The sequence below is a fragment of the Plasmopara halstedii genome, assembly GCF_900000015.1.
Source record: "Plasmopara halstedii genome assembly, contig: Scaffold_658, whole genome shotgun sequence".
Classification (NCBI taxonomy): Eukaryota; Oomycota; class Peronosporomycetes; order Peronosporales; family Peronosporaceae; genus Plasmopara; species Plasmopara halstedii.
In genome coordinates, this window is record NW_020187575.1 from 1,313,219 (window position 1) to 1,328,693 (window position 15,475).

The following is a 15,475-nucleotide window of genomic DNA, read 5'->3' on the forward strand; positions in this document are numbered from 1 at the left end:
TAATCTCCCTTCTCTTATTGACTGTTGGAAGTCAGGCGCTCTCAACTTTATCTTCGGGTTCCCTGATAATACTGATAGTCACTATGGAGTGTTCGTCTTCGTCGGCAGACTAAGCAAGATGGTTCGCATCGCGCCACATAGCGATTCCATCGATGTCGATAATCGGCTAAATTGTTCCTTTATCAAGTTCTTGCAATCACGGGTTGCCAGACGCCTCTATCAGTGATCCTGATACACGATTCGTCAGTGGCTTTTGAAAAGATTTTTTTTCGGGTTGCACTCGCATGGATTTGTCCACCGGAGACTGATGGGCAAACATATCGTGCCAGCTGAGTGATCGCCGATATGTTGAGATGCTTTTGTCAGGATATATCGCAACATGGAGTTAATTGATGCCATGGGTAGAGTTTGCTGTGAGCAATTCGGCTCATCCTTCCACTAGATGTACGTTATTTCTTATGAATGACTTGCGAAACCGCTTTGTGCGATGGATGGTGTCTCTGATGTAAGTGGGGAAGGAGCTTGGCAAATCGCTACCTCGCAAATTTGTTCAACCGATGACGCGAATGTGAATCTCAAGCACGGGCGCCCTTGACTGATTCATCATGTCTCGGATGAATGTGATCGCACGATTGTAAGATGCAATGGCCAGTGCATAAAATTTACAAAGGAAATACGCAGATAGACGAGGTTGTCGGAGCAAAATGTCTTTTACTGTTGGGAAAGTGTACTAAATAGTACGAAGATCCTATCACATGATGCGATGTCCAGCTTGGGAATTTGAAGCTTTACCTCCTTTTATCGGTCGATTCATGCCAGGGAAATGCATTCACTTTTGACCTGCGACGCCGACTAAAACACTCGTTATTCTACGTAGAGCACTTCAAGCCCTATTATTGCGCCGACGCGATTTCTAACCTTGATGGAACGCAGGGTCATCATAATATGGCTTCAGAGCTACCACTTCCGCGAGTGGTCAAAATTTGATCCGTCGCCTCAGTAATATCCACAAAATAACGAGGATAATCGTGAGCTTCAAAATCAAATGCACGGTTGCGAGAGTTTGAACCTCGACAAGATACAGATGGCTACTGATCGCGTCGAATATTACTATTGGAAGCATATTCACTCGTACCAGAGCAAAGTTCCGTGGCAGGAGGCGCCGCATTATCAGCGGCAGCAGGAGGGACAACTTGCAGGGCTTGCCTCAAAGTTTGTATTCAATATTAGGTTGAATCCCCAGGCGAGTTTCATGACGCATGCGAGATAGCAAACTTCGCAAGCGACCCGTCGAATATCCTTCATGCATTGTCGCGCCCTCGACACCCGGCCAAACACCTCGATCACCTGCCGGTTCACCAGCAAATGGAGTTTTTCCACCCTCGTCAATCGCAATTCCACAACAGAAAAATTCTGTAAGGCAGTCACGAAAGAAGCAGATGGGAACTCCCTCTTTGAGCACCCCCTCTTTCTAAATCGGCAGAAAAATCGATACTACCACGTTGAGATCGTGGTGGCGAAGAGAAGTGTCCGCGAGCCCTTGGTAAAATGGCTAATTTGTCCAGCTAACGAGAGCTCGTAGGATTCTCGTAGTCGTATCATTCGCGGCTATCCAAATTCTTTATGCGTTTGAAGCGGTTGCAAGACAAAATTTGCGTAGAAGAACTGCCCCTTCCTCTCCTATCTATCCCTCCTAAACTCGAGTAATGACCGCACGTACTTCGCTAGTCGGAGTGAACTCTATCCTGAGCTATGAAATGAGCAAACCGAAAGCTCATATCGTGTATCGTTTTTAAGTGCAGCAGAATTTATATTTTGCAAACGGTTATATCGACGGATTCTGTTGCATGAAACCATGCCCAGACTTGAATGTCGATTGTCTAGACGGCTTCCAGAACGGATTGCTTGGTTTTCGGTACATACGCGGTTCAATCGAGCTTCCTTTCGACTGAAGAGTTCGTCAAATTTTAAGGTGGCACCATCACGTCTGTCGCGAAACCCGTGACAACGATCAATTTTACAGTAACGCAAATAAAGTGGACGACTTAACTTGTCAATGGATTCTTCATAGCAATCAGTATTTGCCTAAGCTGGTCGTTTGATACCATGTCTTGGCTCAACGTGCAAAAGCGCAGTTCGACGTGAAAGTCGAGCATTATCCAAGTCCGATAGTGGCGATTGCGCCATCACACCTCAAAGTTAGAAGCGACTGTTAACCGCGCTTGTACTCGGCGCAAGTCGTCTTCGATGCGATTTAATTGCCATTGACTGACTACAAGTGCTACCAAGTGCGGCGCTGCATCGAAGTTATTGTGATCTGGCACAGATAGACGTAGTATGTAATCTAGTGAGGCAGCCTTTTGGGCACATCGTGCTTTCCATCAAGCCTATTTTGACGCTAGTCGTTTGCGGGCACCCACATCAAAATTCTGCTAAATGGGTATACTTCGATTATCCCTCCGCCATATTGTCTTTAGTGCTGCATTTGAATTCATGATTTAGGAAGGATTCTTAACAAGACAAAAGTCATCGCAAACCGGATCTGTTGAACGTCGCCAGTATTATCATACAGACCATCGTACATTACAAACAATCCCAAAGCATCGCGCCTAAGGTACCCACGACAGTAAGAGGGATATCAATGTCTGTCATAAGCATTTGGTAAGTATACCATGGGCTACCCAGCCATGTTGTTTTGCACCGCATCCTTTCAGAAGTTTGCGCAAATTGTTGCTGATATTCAGTGTTGCGCATATAATGCAATTTTTACGATTTTATGAAAAGTGGTGGGGTTTATGCGGAAGGCATTGGTGCGATTACGTAGACCATCCGTGAGGATGGTAACTTATATTGATCCTGGAAGTGGGTCAGCTAACTTCTTGACTTTGGGAGTTTTAAGCCTTTCGGCATAGTCGGCTTATTCCCTACTCGTGGCTTAGAAATCCACCGCACTCGGTAAGCCTAACTCGGTAGTGCGAGTTCTCGCGACGTCTGATCCGTGAGTCGTATCCACTACAGAATGCCTTTATAATGGGAATTCACACCATTGTGCACCTGTTTCACGCGTGCCCAACCTACCAGAAAATTGCTAGCGCAACAGCTGGTGCTCCGTCTGAATCAAGATCGAACCCATGCTCATCTCAAGCTTTCGTATCTAGAGGGTGTGCATTTTTGTATTTGCTCTCGAAAGGGTTGCCGCTTCACATACGCGGCCTCCCATTAATTTGCTTCGTGGGCGCCTGTGATGCATCGACAGACTTTCTATCTAGATGCTCCAAATATGTCAATTTTATTGCTGATGAACGTCTTTAGGCGATTGTTTTTGCTCTTTGGACCGCCAATTGTGGTATCTTTTGTAGCCAAATCAAGGCAACGTTTATTCAGCGGAGGTTTAAAGGGTGAATATATTTATCTTAGTTCACCCTCACAATGTGTATTGTAAAACTTGGCGCCGAGTATGATCTCACCAAACCTAATTCGTTCTCTGCACCAATAGGAGTGTCTGTATAGATGATAAGACCGTTTTTATGGGAAGCCGTACATGTTTCGTAGAACCAAGTCGAGTGAGGGACTCAACACGAGGACAAGATGCGTGATTTGTAGTACACGATAAAATTATGATAAGGTATAAATAACAATCCATGGTATCCGAAGATTAGCTGCTTCACGCCTTGAGCTCAATATTATGTAATTGTCCACAACAGTGGACTCGTCCATGCCGATCGCTGAGCTCAACCTCTACTTTTCGGGATTTATCGTACGATCTTGGTGGCTACTTCGTCTCTCATTTCTTTGTACACAAATACTTTTGTTGGAGAATATTTGGGTAGACCTACAGAACGTTTGATTACGCCGCTAACATAATTCATTACAGCAGTCTTTATCGACACAAAACAAAAAAGCCGCACTGCTCTGCGTGATCGACACTGGTGTATGAAGCCTGAACATGTTGTATCTAAGGCGGGTATTTTCATGTCTTCCGCTGATAAAAAATGCGCAAAATTAAGATGTGTTCTGAGCTGTGACTTAATCCCCTGATGGCTTGTCTTCGCCATCCCAAAGAATTCGCTCATTCAAAAGACTTTTGGCATCCGGCGGTGCCAAGTCAGCTATATTGTGTCACTGTGATATCGATGAAACATACACCATAATTTTAGGGTCGGTCCATTGAATTTTTGACTTAAACTACCGTGTCTTTATTGGCTCTGGTACAGAAGACAGAAACAAAGTCACTCTTACACCTCGGTTTCTGGCACAGATTTTCCCACATGTGGTTCATCGGACGAATCTTCGCTGGAGCTTGACACAATTTGCCTCGAGTCTGGAGAGAAGAGGGCGCACACAACGCAGGTTTTGAAACAGCAGCTGTAAAAAAAACTGCAAGCTTCATGTTGGTGCTCAGTTGCCAGGCAATCGTACTCTTCTTCCTTTGTGCAGTGGGGCTGCCGTAGCACTTTGCATAGAGGGAGCTGAGCTAAGGTCACCGACCTTGAGTTCTTTTCAAAAACCAGTACAAGTGTAGCGGATCGCGATCCGCTACTTCTAAGTATCAAAGCCTTACCAAGGCGAACGAACACTTCCATAGAAGGAGCTGAGCCAAGGTCACCGACCTTGAGTTCTTTTCAAGAACCAGTTCAAGTGTAGCGGATCGCAATCCGCTACTTCTAAGTATCAAAGCATTACCAAGGCGAACGAACACTTCCATAGAGGGAGCTGAGCTAAGGTCACCGACCTTGAGTTCTTTTCAAGAACCAGTACAAGTGTAGCGGATCGCAATCCGCTACTTCTAAGTATCAAAGCCTTACCAAGGCGAACGAACACTTCCGTTCCAGGCCAACATCATGATTCATTTTTTAAATGAGTCCCATCGTCTTCACTAGTACTGTAATGTGACTTTGTACTGTATGTAGTGCACTACAATAAAAATTCTTAAAAAATCTTCTTGTTGCTGTAAAATAGACTATTGGTAGTATTTTCGTAAATTTTATTGCCCGGATAAAACATATAACGATCTATTTCTGCCGCGATTCGTTGAAAGCCATAATTTCAAACAAACATCAATTTTGCAAATGTAGATTTTGTGTGATTTTAAGAGTCCTACTCTAGTAATAAAAAGTGGATATGTTGCGGGCTAAAGTATTGCCGGAAGTCTTAGGCCAGATCGTGGGCGATGGGATCAATGCATGCATGTGGGTGGTACTTTTCAAGCTTTGTCGATTTTAAATCGTAAAGCCATAGGTTACTGCTCTTGCCTAGGCTACAATTTGCAGCAGTAAACGTTTTTCCTGCACTGTCCTCTAATACCTTTCTATCGTTCAGGCTGGTGACGCTTGAGGGTGCACTTGTTGGATCTGTCGGCGGAGGAGAGGATGTGGACCACAAGGTCGTGGGAGCAATCGCTACTCATACATGGGGCGAATACCTGCACGCTGGGAAAGAGGCCTACCCTTCCGGAAATCTTCATACAATGCTCGTTGAGCTAGAGGCAAGCGCGACGATGCTAGACCCATTTATTTGCGCGATTCATTTCTAAGTAGAACTCTTTGATATGTGTAGCATGGACGTCTGGCAATGACTGTCGCAAGCAAGAAATTCTTACTTTGTGCCTACTCAAGCATCGACATACCAATTGGATTGCTTAAAGCTAAGGTGCTTGAGTGATGTTGATGATGCTGGCTTGTAAAGTGCGATGTGACATAACTATATATTGTGCAGGTGGAAACGCTAGGGGCATATCTGTCGGCATCGCTTGGTCAAATTGAACTGTAAATCTTATCTTTCACTATAATTTTATTGTGATGCACGAAATTCGGACCTCTTCTATATGATGTTTCTAAGGCTTATATTCGAGAAGTTTCAAACGATTAAAACTTGCAGAGCTCACTTTGATTTTTTCTGTAGACGAAAGTCGTCCAAAGTCTTCCCCATGCGCTCAAGACGTGTTTCTAGCCACAAATTAGTCGCTGGAGTCAGACCTCCCTCCATGGACTCTAAAATTTGCAGTAGTCGACAAAGTTCTGGAAAATTACTGTCATCTATAAGTCGAGCAAGCAATGGAACAACCGTTTTGCCAAGTGGCTTGAGGCCATATAGATTATACCAGTCTTGCAAGAAGCCAATCAAGTCTTCAACAGTTACAGGTGCATCTGAGCCCAAGAGTAGCGTTCGCGCTGCTGCTGCACTATCAGCACGGTTTTTATCATTGTCTTCATCTAGCTTTAAGGTACCGAGCCCAAGTTCTTGCTCAATAGCTTCTTGATCTGACGTACTAAGTAAAGCAGACATCTCCCAGTCCATCGCAGCCTCAGCTTCTACCGGAGTCTTTTTATCATAGTTTTCTTCATTAGCTTCTTTTGCATCGATAGCTTCATTTTCATCGTTAGCTTCATCTTCATCGTTGGCCTCATTTTCATCGTTAGCTTCATTTTCATTGTTAGCTTCATTTTCATCGCCAGCTTCACTGTCATCGTCAAACTCTTCCTCTTTATCTCCGCTCTCTCTTGCATCAATCTTAATGTTAGACTCATCAATCAGCGACCCATTTCGCTGGTACAGCAGCCCAAGCGCAATGCGATGTATAGCTTCTTGAGACGGCATCATACCAGCATTATGCATTTCCTGCAGAAGTGAGTGTGCTCCACGCACATCAAGGTTTGTCACACGTTGAAATATAAGCTGGTCATACTCGCGCGGAGATAATTGTTGCGTCTTCAGCAGCTGTTGCTGCTTGCGTACAAGTGCATCGGTCTCCTCTTCCCGCCAATATCGCACGGCAGCACATACTGCATGCTCAAAGAAAAGGGTCAATTTTTTGCAAGTCTCCGGGTCCTGGATGTTAATGCCACCGGATCGCACGGCTTTCGAGACTAAATTGACTCGCTTGAAGACGCGGTCCATCATGTGAAGGCTTACATGCTTCTGCCGCTGCGTAAGACGCTTGTCTAGACGTCGAGCACACTTCATATACTGCTCCATAAGTCTAATTGGCACGTCGAGATCGAATTCTAAATCAAAGCCTGCATCTTTCAGTTTGAACAATACACGATCTACGATCTTATCTGCTCGTGTCAAGTTCTCCTTGATCAGCAATTGATTTGCTTTTAGAACACGCGCATTATTAAGACGTCGCTCGATGGCTGTAGCTCTCCTGGATTCCCGATCGATCACCTGATTCGCTTTGCTTTGCTGAGCTAGCAGCCGGCGCAGCTCATCTTCATCTAGCGTCAAGCTTCTCGAGGTAATACAGTGCTCTATATCTGCAACACGCTTCTGCGCTTTGTTCAATCTGGCCATTACGCGCTCGTACATCTGTTGCATCTCTAGCACACGTGGAGACGTCGCAATTTCATGACTCTCGGCGCGGGCCAGTGCAAACTCTCGCGAGAGCATTAGTACATCCATTAGGGACCAGGGGTATATCTCCAAAGCCGATAAGAAAACGTCCTTGCACAGCATAGACTTTTCACCTTCGGTACTTGACTTTGAACACTGGACATACTCGTCAAGAATTGTCTCTACCGGCATGCTAAGACCGCAGGCTGCAGCAGCTTTTACTCGCATCGTGTATACTTCATCGTACTGCGTTGTCGTTGCAAACTTGAATTTAGAAAAAGCACTAGAAATCTGTTCGTCAACAAATAGAAACAATTTACGCAACTGGTCCACGTCTTTCTTTTTAACACTTGCAGATATAGAACCAAAGTGCTCTGTACTTGAGTATATAATAGCTCTCATAGCGTTAATCCACAGTCTGTGTACGTGGTCACTCGCGGTATCAGAAGATGCAGCTGTAAGCTGCTCCACCAATTTCGAGTCTAGCAGCTGATTTAGTGTAGCTGGAATTTCGTTCCATCGTGCACCTAATAGAAGGGCCTCATAAGTCTCAACATCCACTACAACTTCACGTGCTACCATGAGCTCGAGCATACGAGAGAACTTGACTCCATTGTCTGCGTACACACGAAGCGCTTCATTATACGGTGTTGCTGATCGAAGTACTTTGAAATGCGCAGCATTTTGTGCCTCAAGGTAGTGTTCATATTCATCCAATTGCGCCTCGATCCCGGCAATAAGCCGCTTATGAAAAAGCGCAAACTCCTTGTCTGTCTTGAGCTGTAGAGGAAACTCTTCACGCTCCACGATTCTCATGATCTCGCGCTCCCGAATGTCTTTATCTACATTTTGCATCAATTCACGTAGATCTTCCAGGGGCGTGTACCGAGTACAACTGATGAGCTGCAACGCCACGTTGCGGATTAAGTACTGGCGTATGCGTTCCGTGGGTTGGTAACCAAGTTGCTGCATCTGATCTCTAAGCTTTGTGGCCATATCAAACTGCCGCTGTTTAGAAGCAATAGCCACTCCACTCTCATACGCACGTGTGACTTCTTCTTCAAGAAGTGATGGCTCGTACTGATGCTGCAGCATTTGTACGTCGCGCAACCAGAGCGCCAGTGCTTCGGCTGGATCAATGTACGCCTCGTTGTCATGGTACAGTCCATTGCAGCGGGCCTTCAGCAAAGCTACGACATTTTCACGACTTTCTTCAGTCAGTTTATGAGATACATTGGCTGGATGTTCAGCGATTGAGGAAAAAGCTGACTTAAATTGCTGAAAAGCGAGAAATCGACGTGAGGAGGATGACAAAGTCGAGTGCATTGACATTAAAATTGCAGTGCGACGCGCAGAGTTGAGAGTCAAGCGAGCTACTGGCAATGCTGTGGTTCCCGAGACCCAACGCAGCCGTAGCGCAAGCATACTATGTAACCCGGAAATGGTTGAAGGGTAGTAAATGTATTAAAATCTGTACCTATTGATTCAAAATTCAATTAAGTGTAAACTCTGCCAGATCTAATACAAATGACCTCTTTATCTAGATGTATCACGATATAGCTTTGTTTGCTACCATGATATACCTCTAAGTTAATGTGCTTGCGACATGTGATACATAGCGCTCTCATTTCCAGCGGACAACCAAAAATTACGCAAGGCAACCAAGTCTTATGGCACTCACAAGGTCAGCGGCGTCGACGCTTCCGACGGCGCTTCTGGTCCCTCCTATGAACTCTGTATCTATCCCCATTCGATTCCAGTGTCCTCTCTGTCTCGATGTGCTACGTCGCCCCATTCAATTGCCATGTTGTCATCGTTACCTTTGGTAAGAGAAACCGTCTCCCGCTTGCAACATATCATTCTTTTAATTTGTGACATCTACTAGTATGGAGTGTTTTGAGCGCGGACTAGAATTAACAAGCGTCAACTGTGGCTTTTGTCGACGCCGAGTTGTCGGGTTTGCGCGTACAAAGCAATATAAGGTGGATGAAGTTATGTGGGCAGCCATTAAAGACCACTGTCCATTTATGAGTGATATTGCGAGCGACAGAGAGCCGCTCGTTGATTTCTACGATGAAAATGCTCCACCGTTGCACAATAGTGGCGAAGATACTCGAACAATGAGCGATGAGAGTGCTGGAGCACTCAGCGTCTACTACGAACAGCAGCTTCGTCGACACCAGTCTCAAGTGCACGAAGCAGAGCAGCGCGCATTCGAGCAAACAATCCATTTCCTACAAAATGATCCAGAATTTACGGCGTCACTGGCGGCGTCTCCATTGTCACCACAATCATCTTCGTCATCACCGCCGACAGAAGTAAGGACATCTATATCTATGGCACCCAGTAGCTTAATTCACCGACCAGTTACTCGCTCCGCATCAAATGTTGCGGATGAGACGCAGCCAAAATTAGATCAGTTTTTCAGCGCTTCGCGGGCCACATCAAGTCATTCGGGACATAACTTCCGTCGCTTACACTCTGCGAATATAAGCTTTTCACCCCCGCGAAGAGTTCGGACCCATTTGAAGATAAGTGCGCCGGATAGGAAATACTTTCTTCGCAGTAATTCGCACAGTCCTACTCCTACAAAAGAACGACGACGGCGAGTTGCTAAAGGACGCAAACCTTTTCGTCAGCTTACGCTTGACACGACAATCTCTCCAATCGCATTGCACACCCGAAGCCGAGATCTCAAGCGAAATAGCACGGTGGACTGTGCGTCGGAACCTTTCAAGATGTTGACCCGTCAAAGTCAGCGAAGAAGCTCATGGAAGTGTACGCATTGTACCTACACCAACACATGCTTTGACAATAGATGCAGCATGTGTCGCAGTCCTACTTCAGTTTTTTCAAAGTAATTTAAAAAAAAAACTAGTGTTTTTATCGTCTTAAGAATCATGCTTTCTTGCTGTGTCTATGTCGCCCAATTCGTTTTCTGATACATTAGACTAGCACAACGAAGGCGGAAATTTTAGTGTGGATGGTCTATGACACTGAACGCAGGGTGTCGCTAGATGTATAAATTTCGAAACTAAAGTGAAGGGAGACGAGGAATAGACAAAGCTCACGAGTATGTGATCTCGAAGACAGAGATCACAGCTGAATGACAGAATAGTCCAGATCAAAAGTGTTCGTGCTCGACATCTTTGTTAAAAAAATTGACATGAAGAAGAGCAACATGCAGCTAAGGATGACTGTTGTTAAGTGCCTCTGCTTGCGCTTGGACGGTCGGTCTTCTGATTGAGATGCGGTGAAAGGATGACGATATTAAGATTTTAAGATTTTTTCGAATGTGTGTATCAGCTGCTGCGAACGACGCAAATTGGCGACTAATAGAAGGTAAGGGCTGCATCCAAGACTTGCGATATGACCAACGCAATTTGAAGTGCTACATGATGTTCGCTATCGCAAGCAAAGTTTTAACAGTATATAAATGATTCTGTAGAGAATTAGAATCAGATAGCACCCAATGCGCTTCAAACGCAAGATACGCTGCGCAGCGTTCATCTCAGAGATTTTCTCGACTATATGTCGGAATTCCTCGATACATTGTCGTGTTCGTACGACGCGTATCAAAGTCTGCCATATCCATACAAGCAAAAAGAGACAACTTTTTGTTTGATTCCCGGTATCTGTATAAATCTGATTGTAAAGATGAGCGTGTGCCAAAGCGAGACGATGAGGAGCCCATCATCGTGCACTTCTCTAGCGCATCACTTGCTGTTTAATTCATACTACCATCATCGTGATCACGTACATATCAAACACAGACAAAACACCGACGCGGTACGTCCGAGATTTGCTTTTATGACACAATGACATGTTTACAGCGACTCAGACGTTGGAAACGCCAGTTACAGAAAGAGCAGTGCTTCCAACGAGTGATGACGCTGCACGGAGATATGTGGTGCAGATCGGGAAAATTGAGCCGGAACAGGCATTCATGATCAACATAGCGAGTGCAGGACATTGCCATGTATCATTCGAAGCACTTAATTGTATGCATGTGCCGACGATGACGTAACAGATAATCTATGTACGACACTCAAACTGGGTAAAATACATGAACTTGCACATGACGACATGCCGTTGCTTTACGCTTCTGCTGGTCTGCCCGCTTGCTAATCTTTACTTTCTACACAATATGGTCGCGTATCATAGATATATCTGCCTCCACTCATGTGGAGTCTGCCCGAGGATTTACCTGTAGTGACTGCTGCTGTTGACGTAGCTGTGGCGCGCAGAAGAACGTCCTGCGCTTCTGGATCGATCCTGAGACACCGGGCTCGAATGATAAAAACCACGTCGACTGGCTGAACTAAATGCTTTGTTGTAAAAACTTGAGGGGCGATGCCCACTTTGAAATTGAGGCTTCAAGTCTATTATGCTTTGACTAGACCGCCATGAGGGACGATTGGGTGGATACTTAGCAAAAGATTGCTGGTTTGCTGCCGCCGCTGCAGCACTGACGGGAGGATCAGCAACAGGACTACCCCCCTTTCGTGGATCACCAACATCCCAGTTTGACTTCCGCTTCCTCCTTCGCTCAGCTCGTTGCTTTGCTTCCTCAGACATAGGCGGATCGATAAGCTCGACACTTCGTTTCCTCACAAGTTCGGAATCACGACCTGATGACGTCGTTCGATGACTGTCACCTACAATGTCCAGATTATTTCTGCTGCTTTTTCTAGCCAGTCCCGACACCGTGTCTTTTCGGGACAACTCCTTTTCAGTCACACAATCCTTCTGCGACGTCGTTGTAGGAGAGAATTTGGCCGCCGTGGCAACAGCGGTAGCTGTGTTATTGTTCGATGTGTCGGTTTCTTTTATCTTACCCGATGGACTTATTGATGCTGTTGTGGTGGGGCTACTCCGCTCCACTGGAGGGGACAAATGCGATGACTCGTTCATCAACGGCGTCTCCACGCGCAGCTCTGATGATGAAGAGGCTGTTGCACAATTTGTTCGCAACGTCAGCAACGATTGTGAAGAAGCTACCGCGTCTTGGGTCAGCGCCACCTTGGAGGGTTCTGTAAGCAGTTTCTCAGTATTCACTTCATGCGATTCGTTTTTCATCACACTGACACGGGTGGAAGAGAGGGGCTCTTTTTCATCACTTTGCGCCAAGTCAACTGAAGAAATCGCCTCCATTGAAACATTTTCTAGCTTAATTGTAATCGTGGGCGTCTCTTCCTGATCTGCTGTAGCTAGTGATGTGGATGGAATGGCAGGGGCCACCTTTATTTCTGATACAGGTGATGACGCGACTGCCGGTGAAACTGACATTTGGTTTTCAGCTGTTTCATACGTCACAATTGTGGAAATGCTAGCGTCTCCGTCTTTTCCTTCGTCCATCTGGGCATTCCAAAGCTGAATCCATCGTTTCTTGGGTGTTAGATTGCGCTCAAATGGCATCCGGTTGCCTTCTACGACGGCTGTCACTTTAAGCTTCTTATCGTTTTTAAACTTAACGCCAATAATCTTGCCTTTTTTAGTTTTCTTGCCGCGAAAGCCCTGCCTGACCGATTCCGAAGCTTCTTGTGTCCGGCTTGAATCGTCCCCAGATGCACGTGTCTCCTGCTCCATGCGCTCAATGCTGGCGATAATCTGCGCCATCTTGCGCTCCTCACGACTCATTCTTCCCCTGTGTATCTGATTATCAGTGTATTTCCTAAATCTTCGACTCCAAATTTGACCCCCTGCGTGGTACCTCTGTGTACGCCTTCTTCTGACTGAAGAGCTCAAGGCTTGGCACACTTGCGATAAAACCTTGAGGAGTAGCAATAAAACCTTGCTCTGCTTATTCAAAGATAGAAGTCCGATGTGAAAAGAAGACCTAACCACGAACCGTGTCTGTAACTATGTGTACCACGTAATCTAGCTTGTGATTCATTTGATTGGTATTAAATGTATCTTTAAATAATGAGGTTTCATACGTCACTCTAACGTTTGATCAGTAGCACCGGCAGACGACTTCTAAACGCCGTTACCTCCCCAGCAACTATTAACGACAGAAGCTTGCTTCAATATATTTAATGTATACGATGAGATAAAATGATAGCTGGCACTTTGCATGGTTAGTTAGTGTGACCGCAGGATGCGCTGTACGAACAACAGCGATTTGGTTACAGTCTGTAAAACGCAATAGATTAAAAACAAAAAGTATGAGCAATAGTAGAAAATAAGCAGGGCACCACAATCAAGGCGTATAGTACTTACTAGGGTGGTAGAATCGACATACTTCTTCAGTGAAAGATAATAATCAATTCCTATTCTCATCTCCAAAATACCCCATCGATGAAGATTGGTAGGTAAGCAAAAGCGACAAGGATATGTATTCTGCGACGCACACAAAGACCAAACGGAAAAATTGAAAATCAATCTGGTGAGGAACAGAGTGCGTGAAATACAAGATCATGACTGGGCCCAGTCAAGTAAGGTCATATCACACCCGCAACTTTCGTTTAGTTGGCCAGCTCAGTGATTCGTAGATTCGACGTGGAGATTATCTTGCATCACGGAAAGGATTAAGCCTTTGACACTCGGCGAGGACGTTGGTATGGAATTGACGACAAAAATCAAACTGGTTCAAAGTCCTGCTGAACTCATTTTCCGAACTTCTGTATATAAACATCAAGTTTTATGATCGGAAATATCAGGATAAGCTGGCATCTACGGGTATATAGAGTCAGAACGTGACTAGACCAGCATCTCTGTCGATAAGAACATCAAGATCCATTTTTTACAACAAGGCTTGAATCTCTGTCTTAAAACTCACTGTGATTCACGTCTTCGACAAGACTTAACGAAATGGGAATAATAAATTGCGATCAACGTTGTGTTCAGTCTTTTAACTTAGACAAGATAAACTTGCAACAATCTGGTTCTAAAAAAATTCAAAAGATGCATCCCTGACCTCATCGATCGTTCAAGAAAATTTGTCAAAGAAACTCAAAATAGCAAGTGGATTACCCTTTGAATGACATGTGACTACCTGTCGACCGGGGTAGGAGCGTTGGCATTGAAACGAAAGGCTGTTGGGTGAAAAGTCTCAGTTCAGGAACCTAAACCTATGTCTAGCACAAGGATGGTAGATTTACGATCGCGACTCATTCGCAGCTGATACATGTGCAATCTTCGTCACGCAAGTTAAGATTTTGTGCAGTGTGCTTTCATGTGGATAGGATCACGGCAAGGACAGGATCTAAGCGATGACCTTTTGTTGTGATTTGTTCGATTTGGAAACATCAGTTTTAAGTAATCTGTACGCCAGCTTTTAGTTACTTTGTTCTAATTGCAGAATCGCTTCCTGCGCTACAAGTATGCACACCAAAGCTTCACCATTTTTTTTTCGAATGCCTCACACTCAATTCATACATGTGCTTTGTCATGAATAGATGCAGCAAGATCGCTCTTAACAGTGACTTCAGCTCAAACTCTCTCTTTTCAAAACATCGCGATTTTGGTCTACGTGCAAACTTACACTCTGGTACAATCGTGCATACATCACTCGTAGCACTTACTGAATAATCCTAAGAATTAGGTCAAATTATGAGGAAATAATATTACGAATCAATTTTTTCCATACCGCACTTATAATCACTCGCGATTCCTTTTCAAGCTTATGTTCGCCCTATATTCCCCTGTTACGCCTGAAGGTAGTCCCAGCCGTCACCGAAGAAGAGGCAATTAGAGCCGGCGTCGTTCGGTAAAGCTGACCGGACCGAGTAAGCGGCTTTACGCATCAAGAAGTGTATTCGCCTTTTAATCTGCTCAATATGATCTGCTATGGAATAGGACGCTGTCCATTGGGAGCACAATTCAAGACCTTTTGGTCTTGGACAAAAATCAAAAGTTTGAAGGGAAATATGCACCATGTTGGACTACAGTAAAACCTGTCTAAATTAAACATGTTGGAACTGGGGGGACAGTGTTTAATTTAGCAAGGGTTTTAAATTAAACAGGTTTAATTTAGACGTTTTTTGCACCACTAAAAATGTCATAACTCAGCAGCCACTGGGAGTTACGCGACGTAATTTTGGGTGAGGACGTGTCGTAACATGCCCTAAGCGATCCCGAAATGTCTGTCGGCTGGATTTTGCTCACGGAGCGAAGAATCAATTTTTAGCGCCAAAAATGA

General features: G+C 44.9%; 6 protein-coding genes across 6 annotated transcripts; 2 read left to right on the forward strand and 4 right to left on the reverse strand.

Annotated features, from left to right (window-relative positions):
- Positions 1 to 4,026: 4,026 nt before the first annotated feature.
- Positions 4,027 to 4,390, reverse strand: PHALS_13435 (uncharacterized protein; the record flags this gene model as incomplete). Its single annotated transcript, XM_024729190.1, has 2 exons — positions 4,027 to 4,109; positions 4,240 to 4,390. 2 exons carry the CDS (start codon positions 4,388 to 4,390, stop codon positions 4,027 to 4,029), a joined length of 234 nt encoding a protein of 77 aa, XP_024579592.1.
- Positions 4,391 to 5,121: 731 nt separating this feature from the next.
- Positions 5,122 to 5,769, forward strand: PHALS_13436 (ragulator complex protein lamtor2; the record flags this gene model as incomplete). Its single annotated transcript, XM_024729191.1, has 4 exons — positions 5,122 to 5,189; positions 5,320 to 5,485; positions 5,557 to 5,649; positions 5,716 to 5,769. The coding sequence occupies 4 exons, from the start codon at positions 5,122 to 5,124 to the stop codon at positions 5,767 to 5,769; spliced, it is 381 nt and encodes a 126-aa protein (XP_024579593.1).
- A 111-nt stretch (positions 5,770 to 5,880) lies between these two features.
- On the reverse strand, positions 5,881 to 8,757 carry PHALS_13437 (uncharacterized protein; the record flags this gene model as incomplete). The annotated part of the gene is made up of 1 exon (XM_024729193.1): positions 5,881 to 8,757. The coding sequence occupies one exon, from the start codon at positions 8,755 to 8,757 to the stop codon at positions 5,881 to 5,883; it is 2,877 nt and encodes a 958-aa protein (XP_024579594.1).
- Positions 8,758 to 9,002: 245 nt separating this feature from the next.
- PHALS_13438 (e3 ubiquitin-protein ligase rnf168) lies at positions 9,003 to 11,359 on the forward strand (the record flags this gene model as incomplete). Its single annotated transcript, XM_024729194.1, has 6 exons — positions 9,003 to 9,157; positions 9,218 to 9,650; positions 10,616 to 10,674; positions 10,781 to 11,030; positions 11,106 to 11,121; positions 11,190 to 11,359. The coding sequence occupies 6 exons, from the start codon at positions 9,003 to 9,005 to the stop codon at positions 11,357 to 11,359; spliced, it is 1,083 nt and encodes a 360-aa protein (XP_024579595.1).
- Positions 11,360 to 11,535: 176 nt separating this feature from the next.
- On the reverse strand, positions 11,536 to 12,972 carry PHALS_13439 (uncharacterized protein; the record flags this gene model as incomplete). Its single annotated transcript, XM_024729195.1, has 1 exon — positions 11,536 to 12,972. One exon carries the CDS (start codon positions 12,970 to 12,972, stop codon positions 11,536 to 11,538), a length of 1,437 nt encoding a protein of 478 aa, XP_024579596.1.
- A 1,643-nt stretch (positions 12,973 to 14,615) lies between these two features.
- PHALS_13440 (uncharacterized protein) lies at positions 14,616 to 15,080 on the reverse strand (the record flags this gene model as incomplete). Its single annotated transcript, XM_024729196.1, has 4 exons — positions 14,616 to 14,649; positions 14,713 to 14,867; positions 14,924 to 14,968; positions 15,060 to 15,080. 4 exons carry the CDS (start codon positions 15,078 to 15,080, stop codon positions 14,616 to 14,618), a joined length of 255 nt encoding a protein of 84 aa, XP_024579597.1.
- Between the last annotated feature and the right edge of the window lie 395 nt (positions 15,081 to 15,475).